Source organism: Dermacentor albipictus, chromosome 3, assembly GCF_038994185.2.
Source record: "Dermacentor albipictus isolate Rhodes 1998 colony chromosome 3, USDA_Dalb.pri_finalv2, whole genome shotgun sequence".
Classification (NCBI taxonomy): Eukaryota; Metazoa; Arthropoda; class Arachnida; order Ixodida; family Ixodidae; genus Dermacentor; species Dermacentor albipictus.
In genome coordinates, this window is record NC_091823.1 from 71,628,753 (window position 1) to 71,648,358 (window position 19,606).

The 19,606-nt window shown below is 49.8% G+C and overlaps 2 protein-coding genes across 4 annotated transcripts; one reads left to right on the forward strand and one right to left on the reverse strand.

The window, feature by feature from the left end:
* Positions 1–924: 924 nt before the first annotated feature.
* On the reverse strand, positions 925–13,467 carry LOC135900695 (uncharacterized). Of its 3 annotated transcripts, XM_065430235.2 has the most exons (7): positions 13,151–13,464; positions 9,731–9,945; positions 8,484–8,570; positions 7,607–7,697; positions 6,273–6,433; positions 5,374–5,627; positions 925–1,582 (listed from the first exon to the last, which is right to left on the reverse strand). In XM_065430235.2, the coding sequence occupies exons 2-7, from the start codon at positions 9,921–9,923 to the stop codon at positions 1,232–1,234; spliced, it is 1,137 nt and encodes a 378-aa protein (XP_065286307.1). In that variant the 5' UTR covers positions 9,924–9,945; positions 13,151–13,464; the 3' UTR covers positions 925–1,231. The 3 variants fall into 3 exon arrangements, with proteins under 3 accessions (XP_065286307.1, XP_065286305.1, XP_065286308.1); XM_065430233.2 differs by lacking the exon at positions 9,731–9,945 and having other exon boundaries at positions 13,151–13,463; XM_065430236.2 differs by lacking the exons at positions 5,374–5,627; positions 9,731–9,945 and having other exon boundaries at positions 13,151–13,467.
* Positions 13,468–14,775: 1,308 nt separating this feature from the next.
* On the forward strand, positions 14,776–19,500 carry LOC135900671 (neprilysin-1-like). Its single transcript, XM_065430200.2, has 3 exons — positions 14,776–15,404; positions 17,310–18,518; positions 18,833–19,500. The coding sequence occupies exons 1-3, from the start codon at positions 15,018–15,020 to the stop codon at positions 19,469–19,471; spliced, it is 2,235 nt and encodes a 744-aa protein (XP_065286272.1). The 5' UTR covers positions 14,776–15,017; the 3' UTR covers positions 19,472–19,500.
* Positions 19,501–19,606: the final 106 nt, after the last annotated feature.

A 19,606-nucleotide genomic window follows, 5' to 3' on the forward strand; every position in this document is an offset into this window, starting at 1 on the left:
AACTGCAACATGCAAAGCAGACTGGTTGGAGGTGATACTAGCCACAATCTTAAAATGGGTGTAGTTCATGTTCGCAACGGCACACCCCACCGCACCAAGCCATACTGTGCACTGGCCCATATGGACGCTGCCTTCCTAGAAGTAGAAAACCGGCCGAAGGCGGCACAGCAGGCAGTGAGACGCCAGGGAGACAGAGCACACTGCTCAGCTAGAAGAAAAAGAAAATCGCCTGAAGGAGACGCCATGCAGCGTGGCGCCATCTCTCGAGGCGCCGCAAAACCCGCGCCGCGGAACCCACGGATCGCTGGCGTTGAACACAGGCAACTCTGTCTCAGCGCCAAAAGATGACAATGAAGTATATTGTGCCCTGTATCTGCCTTTTGAACGTCGCTATGGGAAATGACAAATAAAATTCAAGCGTACTAGAAGTTACAGCTTGAGTGATATTGTGAACAAACATTAGGAAGAGCTCGAAAGTAATATTTTTGTAACTTCTTTTGACAGTATAACTAACGCGTGCAATGCGGGCCTGTACAAAAGGTTGGGGGCCGAAGACCGCGTTTTCTTAAGTTTTGAATGGTGGCCCAGATGATCTCTATTTGCTTCGCAGTGATGCCCGGATGTTCTCGCTTCGTTCTGGTCTTGAGTGCCCGGATAACGGCTCTGACTTTTGGCTCAAGGTCACTTGAAGGTCGCTTGGCAAAGGCAACTGAAAATCTGTCTTCATCGCTGTGGCACTGCTGAGACAACAATCATTACTGACGATAAGTCTTGCAGATCAATTTTGTATGCTTTCCAGAGAGTCTATTAGGTTCTGCTGATTAGGATCCCAAAGCACGCAGGCGTGCTCGAGAATAGACCTCACATATGTTACATACAGAACTTGTTTTATATTTGCAGTACTTGCATGTAAACCGAGAATCATGAGCATGAGAATTTTATTGGTTGTTTTGTGGTATATGCTCGTTCCAAGAATGAGTGCTTGTGAAATATGCGCGCCAAGGTACTTTGTCACTCACGGAAGTGTAATGTTAATACAAAAGGAAGTATAGGAGTATTTAACTTCGTCCTTGAGAAAACGAGTGTAATTACATTTGGTAATATTTATAGTCGTTATAGTCCAGGTATCACATCACGTGAATTTTTTCGTTCAAACCTGACTGGAGGATTTTTACGTCCCTGGAAGTGTTAATTCTGCAAGGACACCGATCAGAGCCAAGACACCGAGCTGTCATCTGCTCCGATGTCGCCGCCTGCTGGCCAGAATGCGGCGTGGCCGCGGCACCACAGGGTACGGCGGCATCGGCTGAGCTCGACCCTTGGCTCGACTGCCGATGCCGGCGATGAGCAGTCGCAGCGCGATTTGCACCGCAGTGTCCGAACGCTGGTGGTCCTCCTGGAAAAGCACGAAGGCGAACAGCGCGAAGGACACGTCCGCCACGCCCAGCATCAGCAAGAAGACGTGATAGGGCGTCGCCTCCTGCCAGGACTGGGAAAGCAACATCATGGTGGCGGTGAAGCTCAGGTGCAGGAAGCATGAGGACAGCTGCGAGATGCGCACCGGATCGAACTGCACCAGTCCCTGCACGTATGGTAGGGAAGCAGGGGCCGTCAAAGCTCGTGACAATCGTCGCAACATCTAAATGGCCTGCGCATAACCGCAGTACGAACTTCAATTTGGGCCAGTTGGTGCGACATGCTGCAAAGTTAAGCAGCGCAAATAAACGAGGACACAAGAACACATACATAGGACCAGCGCTGGTCCTGCGTATATGTGTGCTTGCGTCGTTTGTTTGCGCTGGTTAAATTTGCAGAACAGTCTCAGTTACTTTCTTCCCATCGAGAACTGGAGCCAAATTCACTAAACTTTTCGTTCGTAAGTGCTATTTGCTGTTGGCCAGCCGCCTTCGCTAATGATATGTCGTGGTGCGACGTCGGAAAGTTCTTTCAGCATTTAATGGTGACCATGTTGTGATCCCGGCTGAATTGTGTTCCATGCAGGCACGTACCCAGGATTTTTTTTCGGGGGGGGCCCACCACCTCCATCCTCCTCCTCCTCCTCCTCCTCCTCCTCCTCCTCCTCCTCCTCCTCCTCCTCCTCATCATCATCATCATCATCATCATCATCATCATCATCATCATCATCATCATCATCATGTTTTATGTCCACTGCAGGACGAAGGCCTCTCTCTCCCTGCGATCTCCAATTACCCTTGTCCTGCCGCCAACCGATTCCAACTAGCACCCGCGAATTTCCTAATTTCATCGCACCATCTATAGTTTTCTGCCGTCTTCTACTGCGCTTCCCTTCTCTTGGTACCCATTCTGTAACCCTAATGGTCCAATGGTTACCTAACCGGCGCATTACATGACCTGCCCAGCTACATTTTTTCCTCTTGATGTCAATTAGAATATCGTCTATACCCGTTCGCTCTCTGATCCAAACCGCTCTCTTTCTCTCTCTTAACGTTATGCCTAGCAATCTTCGTTCGATCGCTCTTTGCGCGGTTCTTAACTTGATCTCAAGTCTCTGCCCCATATGTCAGCACTCGCAAAATGCACTGAGTGCACACCTTACGTTTCAATAATAATGGTAAGCTTCCAGTCAGGAGCTGGCAATGTCTGCCGTATGCGAGCCAACCTATTTTTATTCTTCTGCGAATTTCCTTCTCATGATCAGGGTTCGCTGTGATTAATTGACCTAGGTAAACGAACTCCTCCACAGTCTCTAGTGGCCGACTGGAAATCGTGATGTCTTGTTCCTTTGCCCGACTATTTATCATTATCTTCACCTTCTGCATATTAATATTCAACCCCACTCTTACACAATCTCAGTTAAGGTTTCCAATCATTTGTTGTAACTCGTCTGCATCGCTGTTGAATAGAACAATGTCATCGGCGAACCGAAGGTTGCTGAGATATTTGCCGCCGATCTTTACTCCTAAACCTTCCCAGTTTAATAGCTTGAACTCTTCTAAGCACGCAGTGAACAGCTTTGGAGAAATTGTGTCTCCCTGTCTGACCCCTTTCTATATAGGTATCTCCCTGCTTTTCTTGTGTAGAATTAAGGTAGCTGTAGAACCTCTGTAGATATTCTTACGCGAAGGACGAGTCAGTAAGACGAAAAACTATTTACAGATTATATTTACAACAACGGTTGCAGCGCTGACTGGTTAGATTCACAGCGCGAGCCCTGTTCCTTCTTCCTCCTCTTTTCTGGAGTGATGGCGCCCACGCGCCTCGTTCGAACAAACCAATACCACGCGCATGTAGCAATATTTTCGAAGCTTTTTACGTGAGCGTTCTGTACTCCTTGATTACGTAGTGCCTCTATGAGTGCTGGTATCTCTACTGAATCAAATGCTTTTTCGTAGTATATATAAGCCACGTAGAGAGGCGTAATGTACTCTGCGGATTTCGCGATAACCTGAGTGATGACATGGATGTGATCCATTGTAAAGTATCTCTTCCTGAAGCCAGCCTGTTCCCTTGGTGGACAAAATCCAGTGTTGCCCTTATTCTATTGGAGATTATTTTGGTAAATATTTTGTATAATACTGGGAGCAAGCTAATGGTCCTATAATTTCTCAATTCTTTAACGTCTCCTTTTTTGTGGATTAGTATAATGTCTGCATTCTTCCAGTTTTCTGGGACCCTTGCAGTCGATAGACATTTCGTATAAAGAGCCGCCAGTTTTCCAAGCATTATGTCTCCTCCATCTTTGATTAAATCGACTGTTATTCCACCTTCTCCTCCCGCTCTTCATCGTTTCATTTCTTGCAGGGCCCTTCTGACCTCATCGCTAGTTATCGGAGAGTTTCTGTATCCTGTTCATTACTGTTTCTAAGTGAGGTATCGTGACTCCTCTGAGTACTGTATGCAGCTTGGAATTTCCCCGCTGCTTTTACTATATCTTCGAGATTGCTGATGATATTATTTTTTAGTGTATACATCATGGTTTGGTTTGTCCGAAGCCAGGTTTCTTTTTTACTGATTTCAGGCTGCGTTCATTTTTTACGGCTTCTTCAGTCTTTCTCATGTTATAGTTTCGAATATCAGTTATTTTCGCCTTGTTGATCAGTTTTGACAGTTCCGCGAATCGCGTAACGCTGTGCGGTCGCCAGTCCCACGCAACTGCGTAGAGCGCAGGACTCAGCGATTCTAGATGTACTGCGCTCACCGCGAAAGGTTAGAAAAACACCCACATAAGCACAGCAGAGAAGTGGCTATGTGAGGCGGTTCCACCGATAACTGTAGAAGCGTCATTCAAAGCAAGTAATTGTTCTCCACTTCCGGCAGCGTTTTCTCCACTTCCTTTTTAAATAAAAAGATGTTGATCCATAAATATTCTCATAAACAACGGTTAACGTTTTTGTATTATTCGCTTTTCCTTGCAGTTTGGTTGTTGCCTTGGCTCTCTCCCTTAGTAGATCGCTTAATTTCTCAACTCCTTGCGATTTTTGTTTCCAGTTGCCAATTTTGCACGAAGAGTGCTATACAATTATGGAGAAACAGACGAGGTAACGGGCGACAGTCATCTTGCTTATGGGTTTAAGGGTTATTGCAGGGTTTCATGATGGACGCACTTTCACATTATTTTATTTCCCACCTTATCTAACCCATATCACGTGTATATGTTAGCGGGCATCTGCCAGCCTCGCGCCGAGCTGTAACTCAAGGAAATAATGAAGCAAAGGGAAAAGTTAAACGCAAGTGGCATTTTCTCCGGCCGCAACTCGTTGTACGAGAGTACAGACCAGCTCAGTAACAGCCGCATCCCTTTCCTGGTCCCAGGATCAGCCTAAACAAAGAAGGTTGAACTAACAAAAGCAACAGATATGCGCGTGACGGTTGAATAGATGGTGACAACTGAACGAATCTGGAGTTAATCGCACGGGTGCGGAATCGATGAGAAAACTGTCCTTCACATTACAAGAGATGCCGATAACTACCGCCATCTAAAAGGAGTGAAAAAGGCAGCATAATGCTGACCGATTAATAGGTGCCAAGTCTCAACATTGATCTGGCGGCGCTTTAGGAAAGTGTGAGGAGTGGTGGCATGGGTGGGGAGGGGGTGGGATATGGCACTTGATTTCGGGGGGGGGGGGGGGCGGGCCCCCCCGGGCCCCCCCCCCTGGGTACGTGCCTGGTTCCATGTAGTTGTAAAATAAAGCGGAAACACTATGTTACGTGGGCATTGCTCACGGCGCGAGATACAGTATCTATGCATGTGTGCATTCGTGTGCGTGTATGCGTGGGTGTGCGTGTGCGTGCGTGTGTGTGTGGTGAAATGTTGAAATAACTGTCTGTCCGCAATAAAGTCATGCGAGAGGCAAGCACGAAATGGCGCGGCGCGTACATGCGTGTGTATACCTTATTGAGGAAGATGACGTGCGCGAAGAAGGAGACGACGACCACCACGAACCAGGCGGCAGTGCGCACAGACACGAGCTCTCCTAGCTCGGAAACGGTCATCACGATGGCCTTGACGGCGATCGTGTAGGGCACTGAGGCGAGCGCGCTGATGCAGATGTTCACCAGGATGCACTGGTCCCCGCGGGCGTGCAACAACAGGCCCGCGCACAACGCCAGCAGCCCGGCCATCAGCAACACGTACACCAAGAAGCCTGTAGCGCGCGCCGGAGCCGCGTGATTCCTTCGGATTAAGACAGCCCTACGATTCGTAATGAGACCGCAAGCCTGTATCAATTGATGGTCTCGAGAAAGAGTGGGGGAGGTCTGACTTTGAGATGGTGATTGATGATGATGATGAGTTCTTTACGTGCTGACGGGTTCTCTTCAATAATCATTAAGCATTTATTGTCTCTCCAGAGCAAAATAACGGTATACCAAAGAAAGGACTTCATTAGTTTGTCACGTACGTTACGCTCCGGACCTATCCCCCCTGGATCAGCGCATGGTAGCTGCTGTGTCGTGCCATCAGAGGCGTTCTTGCTTCTTTCACGTGGCGTCGCTGCACAGTTGCTGCGACGCAGTCGTGTGCGCGCGTCTCATGTGTCTGCTGGTGTACTGCTTGCTACCATGCTTGTGTACAGTGTAAACACCTGGCACTGCTGTGTTTGCGGTTCATTCTTTCCGTTACGGCACAGTTTGCCGAATGAACAGTTTGATTCCGTTGCGCCGGCTTTGGCATTGCCCGCCGCGGCCACAACTGTCGTGATACCCGTACAGCGTACAAAACCGGACGAACGCGCAACTTTATAAGAGTCAACGGGATAGCTGCGGCATGTGGCTCATTATGATATACCCACCGGTCTGCGCGAGGTACAGCTCGAGTTCCATGGCTGTCATGGGCTCCATCTCAGCAGGCACGCCAAGCACCATGAGCACTGTGCCCACAATCGTCAAAATGCAGGAACTCACCACCAGCAGTGATGTTGGTTCGCGGAGGAGTGTAGCTGTCAGGACAGCCCTGCGGAGGCCAGTGCTTGTAGCATGTCACACTGTCAAGTTTCAGTGCCCTTGTTCAAAGCACGCGGCGCAATAAGCTTTCAAGAGAGCAATACTTCTGCTATACGCACAGAATTATGTTTTCTCGTATACTCAAATCACAGTTCGACGTTATCATGTCTGTAGGTTGTGTGTAAGTCGTACTTTACGATTTCTTTGGCGCATTTTACTTTGGGAGATTCAATTAGTTCGGTAATGCCTCTGGGCATCACGGAGGGCTTGCGTGGTTGGGTACGCGTGGTTCGGAATGATTTTTCGCTCACAAAACGGTCGGCGCTGGACGCGGGACGCTAACGTCGGATTTTATGCGACACGGAGCCCTTAATGCTGTCGCATTAAAATGTCGCAGTTTCGCCCGAAAAGCGAAGCATCGATTACGATAGCAAATTGGTAGACAGCTATACGAATTAAGGATAGTAGTTTTATCGGCCGCGTAAACTTGGGAACATTCGCTTACTAACTTAACAAGCATGGTGTCAGCGCGTGCAGGAAGACATGTACACACCACACTCGATGACTGCGGTTACTCGCTGTCAGAACGCTGGCGTGAGGAAGCACGGCAGCAGCAGCGATCGAAGTGACCTTCGTGTTGTCTATCGCTTCAACGTGAACTGAGCGGCGAGAACACAGCACACACAAAGGTGTGAGCCGTCTGCAGATCGCTTTGAAGATAGGGCGCGCGCGACCGCGCAAAGTACGCAGTTGGTGCCGGAGTATATAACGCCGCCGACCCCTCCCCCTCCATGCTGCGCTGCCCCCCCTCCCCGCTTTCCTTCCTTGCGCGCACCAGATTCCGCCACGATCGTCAATTCCCCTAGCGCGCGGTCGCGAAATACGCAGTTGCTGCCGGAAAACAACGCGGCCCCCACTTCCTCTCTCCCGTCCCCACACGACCTTTCCTCCCCTGAGCGCGCCAGATTTAGCCGCCAATCGTCGGCTCCCGTCGCGCGCTTTCACTCGCGCATACAGCATACGGCGCGCGGCGGCGCTGTTATCGTACTTGGACTTTATACGGAACATGACGGCGACGCCGACGGAAAAAATGCGCCTGTAGTGCTCACATAATTGCTATCGCAATAAAAAGAAAGCACGTCGAATGTAAGCACGCAACAGTCAAGATAGCTGGGCGACTCACGTGACGAGCCCGTTTCCCATGCCAATGGCCACGACTAGCGTCGACGAGGTGAACTGCAGTGCCAAGCCCTGCGCCACGTCCGCGGAGCTGCCTGCCATGGACACGTGTGTCAGTACTCTGTTCTGCATGCTTTCGGTAAAATTTAGCCACTATAGAATATAAACCGTCTTAGCTTTACCAGTAAAGCTACTGCGTGAGCTACACAAGCTTCTCCTTGACTTTGTCCCTATGAGTCATACTCATAGGGACCGCCTCGATACAGCTTTGAGCACACGTTGCTCCCCGAACGAACAGGATCTCAGAGAACCTTTAAATACATTGATTGCATTTGGCATTGCCGTGCAGGATCGTATAGATCTCGTCGAGACCGGTTCTAGCTCTTCGGCGGCGGCCTCACTATAAATGTGGCGTAAAAGTGGGACTAGCTGATCTAGTAGGTATTGATTCATTCTATACGGGCCAAAGCGAAAAATGAACGAATGCACAAGAATAGTACAATACTTTCTACTGCTGTCGTTGTCTCGTGCTCTTTTCTGCAGCTGTGGTCGTTTGGTGTTGCGGTTATGAAAGGATCAATATATATCTAACCTTTAAAGTAGAAACAAACTGATTTGAATACGTGCTATTCAGTGTAACGCTTCACGCACGCGCACGAGGTGTTCCACTGAAATACAGATATGTATACGTCCTATATTGGCAGCTACATGCTGACTCAGCGTAAATGCCCGTAAGCAAAGCACGCAAGTCATGATTGCCTCACGAGAAAAAAAAAAACAGCGCCAGTCAGCCGCAAAGGTAAACGCGAGAGTTATTTCTAATTCTCACTGTCTTCGGACACAGAGGACTACGGGGAACGCGACTCATGGGGTCGACCTACCGAGCATTGCTCCCACCAGCCACACCGGATCGAACAGGAACCGCAGCTGGAGGCCGCCATGAGGATTGATGACGCCACGTTCATCGCCTGCACACGTGATCGCAGAAGGGTCGCAGCACTTGATGCGCAAGCAGTTATACTTAACCGTGCTTGACTGCAAGTATACTGCATATACTGCAGCACGTGACAAAAGTGAGTGAGTGAAGAAACATTTATTGTAGGTCCGGCGAGGACGCGAACTCGTCGCGCACCCGGCTAGTCCCACGTCGGGACCGGCAGGTCTAGCCCACCGGCCCGGTCGCGGGCACGCCGGACAGCCAGGATTTGCTTTTCCAGAGCGGGGCTACGCAGAAGCGAGTCCCACTCCTCCTTGATGAACTTAGGGTATGTCGACCCGCACTCCCACAGCATGTGCGCTAGAGTAGAGGTCTGCCCGCAGGAGGGGCAGGCGTCGTCGCGATACACGTCCGGGTAAGCCTCGTGGAGAACGGACAGACACGGATACGTACTAGTCTGCAGAAGCCTAAGAGAAACGGCTTGCGCCCTATTCAACCTGGGGTGAGGGGGTGGAAAGACCCTTCTAGACATGTAGAAGAATTTAATAATCTCGTTATGAGTAGCGGGAGCGTCCCTGTGGCCGTAGGGAGGAGGGGAGTCGGTGCTTCTTGCAGAGGAAGCGCGGTCGGTGAGGTCACGCGCAGCCTCGTGAGCAGACTCATTCAGGTTCTGGGGAGCACCCTCGACCGACCCTACGTGAGCTGGAAACCAGTGGATTGAATGATGCGTGAGAGCATATCGATTCGAGTTGCTAAGAAGACGAGCAGCTTGCTTGGCGATGCAACCCTTCTGAAAAGCCCTAACTGCCGTTTTGGAATCGCTGTATATCTCGGACCCACGACCGTCTAGCAGGGCGAGGGCGATGGCGGCTTGCTCGGCGACTCCGGGATCTGAAGTGCGAATGGAGGCGCAATTAGAAATCTTGCCGCTGGAGTCGACCACAACGATGGCAAAGGTCTTCCCATCGCTGTACTCCGCGGCGTCGACGAAGCTTGCTCTAATGTCTCGTTGCTTTATCTGTTTGAGGATGGCTGCTGCTCGGGCCTTGCGTCTGCCCTCGTTATGGACCGGATGGACGTTTCGGGGCACAGGGGCCACTTCGAACTTGTCTCGAATGCACCTAGGGATCGGGGTACTGACCATCGGGAATCCCGCAGGGTGGTAACCCAACTCTTCGAGGATGTGTTTACCTGCCGCTGTGGTGCTCAGGCGAGTGAGTTGCGCACGTTCTTGGGCCTCGGCAATCTCCTCGGCAGTGTTATGCACCCCCAGCTTGAGGAGATCCTCGGTATGGGTCCTGATGGGTAGCCCCAGAGCCCTCTTGACCACTTTGCGGACGAGAGCGTTGAGCTTGTCTCGCTCCGCTCTGAGCCAGTTGTGCATAGAAATTGTACCTGCTTTGTACCTGGAAATAGAGTTTCACAGTTCACTTTTGAATATTTTCTTTTTAATTAGCCACCTAGAATTTGCTGTTTGTCGCGCAAGTACATAACGTCTCCCTCCTCAGTTGTATAATCCACCTGAACAGGCCTAATTACTCTACGTAATCTATGTGAATTAAAATTTTAAAAAGGAGATGCACGAACTAAAAAGGAAGAGAGAAAACGCGTAGCATATGCATATATAGACAAAGAATTCGCATGCTCATGACTTCAACGTCGCTTCATTTTTTTGCATATGCGCGTGCCTCCTACCGCGCGTGCGCGTGGTCTGGACGCGAAATTCTTACAGAACTCAGGTGGCCACTTTCTTCTTTGATGTGCTATATTATATTGTCCTAAAAATGCGGCAGGTGTTTTGAAATAGTATATTTTACTAGTTCGTAGACCGCTTTCGAATTCGCTACCTTCGTGCTAAACAGAATGTGAGCCACTGCTGTGTGCGTTTATATATCATTAGTGCTGGCCAGGACGGAACGTTTCTTTTTGCACTTTTATTCGTATTGTTGTACCTCCGGGTTCAAGCTTTCGCTTCCGTTTGTGCAGTCAGACACGAATATAACGAACCCAACTAAAGTGAAATATCCTCTATATCGAACACGCGAAATTTAATGACCGACGCCCTCATAAAACTACTCTCTCACAGAGAACTGTGCATTGCCTATATCGAACTGGAGGCGTCCGCTGCCAGCGCAATAAAGCCATAAAGGGAAGCGGACTCGGACAGATGCAAGGGAAGCGGACTCGGACAGATGCACAGCATCTCGCACATCGTGAAATCTATTTTTTATTGACGCTGAGAAACATTTCGAGGCACATGTAGGCAAAAATTTATGCCTCGGCTTCGTAGTTCTGTCTTCTGTAAATGAATTTCTTTCTGGCTTATTTTCTTCGCTGGAGAACACAAATTCGAACAAAACGATCGCACCATTCGTGTAGGTTCGCTTAGGTTCGTTTATACCGTGTATCAGCTGCTCAGCCAAAAGAAAGAAAGGCTGAACAAAAAAATAAACACGGCGCAAGGACCCTATATGAAGTACAACTATTCCAATGTGTTTTTATTCCAATCTCCTGTCGTCAAATTTGCGTAACCACCGACGCAAGCATCGGGCGGTAACCCGCAGCGTTGCCTCAACAGCCCAATCAAACGCCCTCTGAGTTTATAGGTCACTTTTATTTGCTTTCAAAACGAATAACATTGCCAACATTGAGTGGTTTTTCGTTTGTAATTGGCTTCCAGGAGGCGAGGAGTACGCTCAAGTGGAGAGGGTTTCGATGGGGCCGAGCCAGCGCACTGAAAATAGATAACCGGATGAAGAGGGTGGTGCCGGCGTCTGCGATTGGTCCGCTTTCCCTTACTTAACTGGCGGTCATCATCATCATCATCATCATCATCATCATCATCATCAGCCTGGTTACGCCCACTGCAGGGTAAAGGCCTCTCCCATACTTCTCCGACTACCCCGGTCATGTACTAATTGTGGCCATGTTGTCCCTGCAAACTTTTTAATCTCATCCGCTTACCTAACTTTCCTCCGCCCTCTGCTACGCTTCCCTTCCCTTGGAATCCATTCCGTAACTCTTAATGACCATCGGTTATCTTCCCTCCTTATTACGTGTCCTGCCCATGCCCATTTCTTTTTCTTGATTTCAGCTAAGATATCATTAACTCGCGTTGCGTCGTCCTCAATTTAAGTAGAACCCTTTTCGTAAGCCTCCAGGTTTCTGCCCCGTACGTGAGTACTGGTAAGACACAGCTGTTATAAACTTTTCTCTTGAGGGATAATGGCAACCTGCTGTTCATGATCTGAGAATGCCTGCCAAACGCGGTGGCTGGTCGAAAATCGCGGCGACGTGCAAGGCTAAAAATGCCGCTAAAACGGATCCTCAGCAAAGAAGAGTTGGCAGAGCGATGCCGTAGTCGTGCCGAAAGTGCTCGAAAACGCTACACGGCCGCGCAGAAAGTTTTATTATACGCAAATAAACCCATGCTCTGCGGCAGGCGCGAGTATAGTCAGCAATAACTGGGTATCCTGCGGCTATTCAGAAAAAAAAAAAATTCAGTGTTGTTCGCCGTATTAATGCATCTTTAACGCCTACACGTCACTTTGACGCTGTGAGTTTTCGAGGTTTTGTGACGTCGCGTGACAGGCAGGTAAAGTGGCTGCAGCCCGAAACCTTTTGACCAATAGCCGAGGGCTAATGCCGAAAATTCGTTGAATGAGAAATAACTATTTTTCTTTTGTTCGGCTCAATCATGCATAATCAGTGTGTACACGTCATATCAGATGGGGTGCTATCGCGGTCTTCGTGACGTCGCGTGACAGACAGGCGACGTGGAGTGGCCCAAAAACGTTTTTGACCATTCGCGGAGGGCTGATTGCAGAATTGTAATAGAAAAGTTTGGAATAGCTTTACGTTATGGGCGCGCAAAGATACAATTATAAAATATACGGCGTTCAGTCGTGAAAGGTGTGAAAATCGGTCTTAAGGTCGTATCTTACCGTCTTAAGATTGTATCTTTCCCCGTGTTTTTATACTTTTTTTTCTTTGAACAGGTTGGCTATTAGCCGGGGCACACGATGTAAGTGAGCTTGAGTATATGGAACTACGTGACATATCGTTTAATTTTCGCGTACAAGTCTGTTCGTTATAATCGTATTCGACTTATTTATTATACCCCTTTGACTGCACATTGGAGCGACTATTAACTTTTGTTCATCATTGTTCTGTTTGCTTCAAGGACTGTTTGTTTTCGCCTTCTTTTCTACTCTGTCTATACCGGCGGCCTTTGTTTCGTTTTCTTTTTATGTACAATGCTCTAAACACTTTGTATGACGTTAAATACGTGAATATTGCTGCGTTTCCACTCATTTCTTACTGCGACACTTCCCCTTACCCACTGCCTCATAGTAGGCCTGTCAGAAATATTAAATAAGTGTCACTTCTACGAGCCCCATTGTCGAGATGAAATGTGCATTCCCATAGTCAAAGCAAACACAATGGACCGAGCCCACTTTCCAAGGAAAGCTTGTTCGCCTCCTTTCAGAGAACGCGTTCACATACGTTTCAACTAGAAACACAGCGGCTCTTTGTAATGACTAGACAATGCCTTTCATTTGCAAAGCGACGCGTCCGCAATTGAAGGGTCGAGCAAGCGGCACGTCTCACCTTCGACGAGTCTCCGCAGGGCGTGCTTCTTGATGACGAAGCTGGACGCGTTGAAGAAGACGTTGGCGAATGCGAGCACCAGGCCGAGATACGTGCCCGACTGGGCCTGCACGTCCTCCGAGTCGCCGCTCGACCAGCAGACGACCCGCTGCGCAGTCGCCGCCGCCGCGTCCCCACCGCCGTGAAGCATGGCGCCTCGCAGCTGGTGTATTTTAGTGGTGTTATTATTATCATTATTATTTAGATGTAGAAGCATGGGAAGGGAGGCTACTTCAGAGCCGGCTATCCCAAAATTCCGGATTCGTTACGCAAGAAAAACAAAGAAAATCATAGGTTGTTGTTGTTGCTGTTGTCGTCGTCGTCGTCATCGTCGTCGTCGTCGTCGTCGTCGTTTGTTGTTGTTGTTGTTGTTGTTGTTGTTGTTGTTGTTGTTGTTGTTGTTGTTGTTGTTGTTGTTGTTTGTCGTCGTTGCCACCGTCGCCTGACATGGCTCACACCCACGAGAGGGATTGTTCACAGTGCAGGTAATACAAAGTGCGCCATACAAAAGCCAAGAAGGGGTAAAAAGCAAAAACATCAAAAACGAAATAGGAAACTGAAGCATAGCAAAATTTTGAGAAAGCTCTTCTTCATAAAAAGAGGAAAAAAGAACAAAAGTACACCACGGTCGGTGTAATCTTCCGGGGCGCTTCAGCGAACTTATACATATAGCAGTAATGATAGGCCCGTGGCTCTTGCTTAATTGACAGGCACCAAAGGACAATGGGTTTGATGTTGACAAAGTTGAATCCCGATTACCGGTCGCAAGTGCGAGAAACCTGTGCGGAGGGAGGAGAAGCGGTGGCAGGAAAGAAAGAAAAGGGCATTCTGCTGTGGCCTTACTTCTTCCTGATGATCATGATCATGGTGATGACTTTATAGTGTGGCGTATGCACACATGCCTACTGTGGCGGGATCAATTTTGAGGTCACTTTCATCCACGCACCTCCTAAAAATTGTGCATAACTATTATCTACAGAACGCGTGTTTTGCTGAAACGAGACCTATTTTTGTACACACCCTATAGATATGAGATAATTTTGGTATAATAATATACGCAATAGTATATTGAGGTTTAATTTACATTATTATGATGCGTAGCCCGTGGGTTAAATCTCACCTGCGTTTATATTCTCTCTCGTCTATCCCCACTTTTGCCCCGTCTCCGCCTTCTGAGCGTCGTTGCTAAGTTCAGCATGCAACCTATTTGATACGTACAATTTATTATGTTTCATGCCTTTTTATCGACGACTTGAACCTCCGATGCCTGAACACTGGATGTTCCTCTCTTCGAGTCAGTACGGGCCGTGTTGTTCAGGCTTCAGAAGGACGAGAAAGAAGAAAGCGCAATCATCGGCATCGCATCCTCCCTCCAGGAGCCTCCTCATCGGACACTGCTTGGTCGGTCTTTGGGGAAATCCCTACTTTTTTCAAGGCGATTTCGTAGCCGCATATCTTTAGCGTGTTACGTTATTTTCCTTTCATTTGGATATTTCCACCCCCCAAATGTTTCATTTGCTTCCTATAGACAGGACAAAACGTGTTTTCGAATTCCATCCGATTTTTGAGCGATCCCCCATATAGTGGGTATGCGCCCACGTTCAGAGGGAAGCCAGGCCAAACCAATCGCCTGCCGTCAGCCGAGATGCCGTCGCGGCAAGGGACGTAGGGGTCACTTCGGCACGTTCCAGCGGCCACGCGTCTCCTAACCATCGGAGCGACGACAGCGGCGGCGCGAATCGCGAGGTTACACACTGTCAGTCCGGGAGCCGCCGGGATACAGGCTGCGGGAAAAAAACAAAAGACTCGAGACAAGAAAGAAGCAGCCATGCAAGCGGCCCTCTCGGCGGACGACGGGATCCGGCCGCAGCGGCTGCACGAGCTGACGTGCGACCTGAACAGGCCGCGCGTGGTCATCGTGGCCGTGGTGATGGCGAGCTTCCTCATCTCCGCCTTCATCGCCATCGGGCCGTCGCGCGTCGCGTACGTGAAGGCGCACCCGGCCTGCAAGTCGGCCGAGTGCACGTCCCTGGCGCAGGCCATCTCTTCGAGCGTCAACAACCGCATCGCGCCGTGCCAGAACTTCTACCGGTTCGTCTGCGACGGCTGGGTCAAGACGCACCCGGCGCGGGACACTGAGCTGCGGCGCCTCGTCCTGCGCGAACTCGCCGACGAAGTGGCCTCGGCCCAGAAGAAGGCGCTCATCTCGACCCAGGTACGGCGTCACACGGTTTGTTTACTACGAGACAAGGTTACAAAATCTAACGCAGCGTTGAAGCTAAGACAATCTAACGCGAAGCTTGTCTGAGTTAGTCAGCTAGGTATATGTACCAGCGGTATAGCAGACGGCACGAGCACAGCCTCTTCGCCTGTAGCTGTCTGTGTCGTGACGATGAAGGCGATGTATGATATGTTTGACGAGGGAACAATGTTGACGAGAGCCGTTAATGCGCAGAGAGAAGAACGACAATTACGTAAATACACATTTAAGGCTTCCATATCCGTTGTGTCACAGTGGCACGCACCTATTCTGCCTGAATGCGAACACTGCAGTTCTGCAAATAAAGCCCCTTTAAATGTTGCTTAAGATTTCGCTTATAATATGACAGCGTTATCCAACACCGTGTGAGTAGGGGTGTGCGAATATTCGAAACTTTCGAATAACGAATCAAATAGTGTGTTATTTCATTATGTCTTCGAATCGAACAGTCACTATTCGTAAATGTGAATATTTTTTCGGTTACTTTTCCGGTATTTCGAAACGTCAACTGCCCCCAAATAAACGTGAAATTGGAGCAAAAGGACGATAAACTTTCACTACCGCGGGCATAATATAGACATAAAGCATGAGAACTTGCGTAGCGGAGCAGGCAACGTCACTTATGTAACCATACTTTACAGCTATACAGCGATTATTCGCACTGTCTGAAAAGACTACTTGTTTGCTCCTTATGCTCTATTTGTGCTTTTTTATAAACAACGCTTCATAACGTACTATATACAGGGTGCCCCAACTATCATGCACCAAGTTTTTAATATATGCAAACGCCTCGTAGCTGGGCAGAACCAAGGTAACCTTTTGCGACGCCTAATTAAAAATTAATTCTTAATTAATTAACCAACATCTATAGAATATAATTAGATTTAAAACTTCTGATACAGTTTTCTGTTAATACTTGCTGCATAAAAGTATTTTTCCGAGCGTGAAAGAAGCCCGCGATTACACTCAGTGTATGTGTGTGCGTGCGTGTGTGTGTGTGTGCGTGCGTGCGTGTGCGTGTGTGTGTGTGCGTGTGTGTGTGTGTGTGTGTGTGTGTGTGTGTGTGTGTGTGTGTGTGTGTGTGTGTGTGTGTGTGTGTGTGTGTAACCCGTGGCGTGCCAAACCAGCGGTACTCCTGAGCGAGCACTACCTGGCAACGTGGCTGCGCGTTAAAGAGTCCAAGAGGTCCAAGCTGCGCAGGGGATTTATTTATTTATTTATTTATTTATTTATTTATTTATTTATTTATTCTAATTATTGATTGATTGATTGATTGATTGATTGATTGATTGATTGATTGATTGATTGATTGATTGATTGATTGATTGATTGATTGATTGATTGATTGATTGATTGATTGATTGATTGTGCCGGAGGTACAGGCTCATGAAAAAGTGGCATTCTTCTTTTTTGTACTCGAACTCATGCAGGCGAAGTAGGGTTACGGAAATAAAAATCAAATGTGCATCCCGTGCTTTGACCGGTGAGAAGCGGTAAATAGTGCATCGGAAGCCTTCTGACGTCATTGATCAGGTATATTGCTACCGCTGATTCGTCAGCGCGCCGGATACCTATAATGATGTCATTAGCGCAGGTGGGACATAAAAGGCGCCAAATCTGAAAATGGGATTGGCTTCCACATTGCCAATAATTCGCTTTCCGATAATTTTCATTCATACTTCAGCATAATTCGCAGTTACTTCCCATGAACACAGTGGGCATAAAAACTGCAGATAAATAGCTTTGGAAGAGCGCTACATTTCTTTGAAGCGATTACGTTGCCTCTGATATGGAATGATAACGCTCAGAGTATATATTCATCTCTGCTCAGACAACCATGACTGGTACTTTCTTTTGCAGGTTCCAGCCCGAGGTCAGGACGCCTTCCAGCGACTCGCCTATGTCTACCAGTCGTGTGTGCGCGTGGAGAAAAACGATCCGGACGGCATTCGAGTGCTCAAGGAGTTCTTCAGTTTCGTGGGTCTAGAATGGCCGCAGGTCACGCGGACTCGCTCGCTGGACGCCCTCCTGACCATGGTGAAGCTGTCTCTGCAGTGGGACATTCCGACGCTCATCTACGTTACCGTCAAGCCGAGCCCGTTCGATCGCTCGAGGCTCCTGATAGCCGTCGACCGCGGCACGATACTCGACAAGGGACAGGTAATGGCGCGAAAGGCCGCCGTGCGCAAGATAGCCTCACTTGCCAGCGAGATCCTGAGCGAGCCAGGACAGGCCGAAAAGATCGAGTCCGCCGTGTTGCTCTGCGAAAAGTACCTCCGCGACCAAGCCAACAACGTGCGCAAAACTGCCCGCAAGCGGAACCTCGAATTCAGGCGTGTGCTGAGTTTTAGGGAGTTGGAGGCCATGACTTTCGTGGACGAAGGCAGCGTTTGGCTGGACGCCGTAAACGCGCAGCTCTCGGCAGGCCACCGCCTGCCGCCCACCGAGCCACTCATCCTCGAGCACGCCGATCACGTGGTTGCAACGGTCAGGCTCATCCGGAAGCCCGAACTGGCTCAGAGCCTCCTGTACTACCTTGGCTGGCTCCTGCTACAGCAAGTGGGTCCGAAAGCGGCGCTTTCCGTCCGCAAGGCTCAGTTCCTGCTTGACCGACAGGTGCAGACCACGCAGGACAACGTGCCCCCGGCCGAGCTAAACCTGTGGCGCGTGTGCATGCGCGAGACGGAAGAACTGATGCCCACCGCGTTCAGCGCCCTCTACGTGCAGCAGCACGGCGGCGCGGCGGACAAGCCCAAGTTCGACGTGAAGGCCATCGTCGACCACGTGCTCTGGGTGACCACGGAGACCGTGCGCCGTGTGCGCTGGATGGACGAGCGCACCAAGTCCAAGGCGCTCACCAAGCTCAAGAAGATGCGTGGCCTCATCGCGTTCCCGCAGTGGATGCGAAACAGCACGCTGGCGCGGGGCCTCGACTCCGAGCTGCCTGACCTGAACGAGCACTACCTGGCCACGTGGCTGCGCGTTAAAGAGTCCAAAAGCTCCAAGCTGCGCAGGGGACTCCGGGAACGGCACCAGGACGACCAGACGTACCACTACCGAGTGTCGCAGGTTATCGTCATGACCAGTCTAATTATGTCCGTTGCAGGCGAAAGGCATCTCCCAAAGATAAAATATTTCCGCTCTCCCGCGCCAACCACGATTAACTAATATCGCTTTATGGTTCAACATATACCGTGTCTAATTATGTTTTTGATGGTATCCGTACTGTAGTTCTAAAGAAAGACTATCTGGGTTGCACGCTACATTCTCTGTCGAAGCCCTAGTTCACTCTCTTTATTTTAATCAATATATCAACCCGCACTTAATGGTGTTGTTGTCATGTCTAAACGTTGTTCATGACATTTTCCAATTCGCCGTCGCAGGTGGGCGTCCGCTACTATCCCGATGAGAACCGGCTCATCGTTCACCCCGCGGTGCTGACGGTACCACTGTACGCGTACGGAGGGCCCGTGGCCCTTAACTACGGCGCCCTGGGAACCATGATTGCGCGTCAGGTGCTCGGCGCTTTCGATAGCGACGGCTGCAACTACGACGAAGCCGGCAACGAGGACCACTGGTGTTCCTCCGAGTTCCGCGAGGAGCTGCAACGGGGCATGGCCTGCTACAACGAGCAGTGGGAGACTTCGAGCGCCCGTGTGCCGGGCATGGCGGCGCACAACGACACGTGGAGCCGCTACCAGCTGGCCGCGGACACCGAAGGTCTGAGGTCCAGCCTGCGCGCCTACCGGCTCCTCGTGAAGAACCTCGGCGGCGACCGGTACGACGAGGCCCTCTCTGGACTCTCGTACACGCCAGAGCAGCTGTTCTTCCTCAACCGGGGCCTGCTGTTCTGCGCCAACCTCAACCTGCGGCTGTTGCGGGAGAACGGACGGGAGGACATGCTCGCCGCGCACGAGTACCGCTGTAACGTGCCGCTGATCAACTTGCCGGACTTTTCGAAGGCGTTCCACTGCAAGCCGGGAGACCTCATGTACGCGAGAAGGAAGTGCGCCATATGGTAGGAGAAATAAAAGAGGCCATCTTGACTGTGCTTGAAACCTTTCACCTCCGGTTCCACACCGCGGCGCCACTTTGTCAGATATTCTGTCAGATACTTCACATGGCAGTTCCCTCATCCCCCCCCGCCCCTCCCCCAA

Bases quoted from the DNA above. Each gene is read 5' to 3' on its own strand.
- LOC135900695 (XM_065430233.2), bottom strand. From the start codon at position 13,406: ATGCTTCTACATCTAAATAATAATGATAATAATAACACCACTAAAATA. The intron at 8,571-13,150 runs GTGAGACGTGCC...TCACGTGTGCAG, and splicing joins CCTGCGGAGACTCGTCGAAG to GCGATGAACGTGGCGTCATC. The intron at 1,583-5,373 runs GTATACACACGC...CCATACGTGCAG, and splicing joins ACGTCATCTTCCTCAATAAG to GGACTGGTGCAGTTCGATCC.
- LOC135900671 (XM_065430200.2), top strand. From the start codon at position 15,018: ATGCAAGCGGCCCTCTCGGCGGACGACGGGATCCGGCCGCAGCGGCTG. The intron at 15,405-17,309 runs GTACGGCGTCAC...TTTCTTTTGCAG, and splicing joins AGGCGCTCATCTCGACCCAG to GTTCCAGCCCGAGGTCAGGA. The intron at 18,519-18,832 runs GTTATCGTCATG...TCGCCGTCGCAG, and splicing joins ACCACTACCGAGTGTCGCAG to GTGGGCGTCCGCTACTATCC.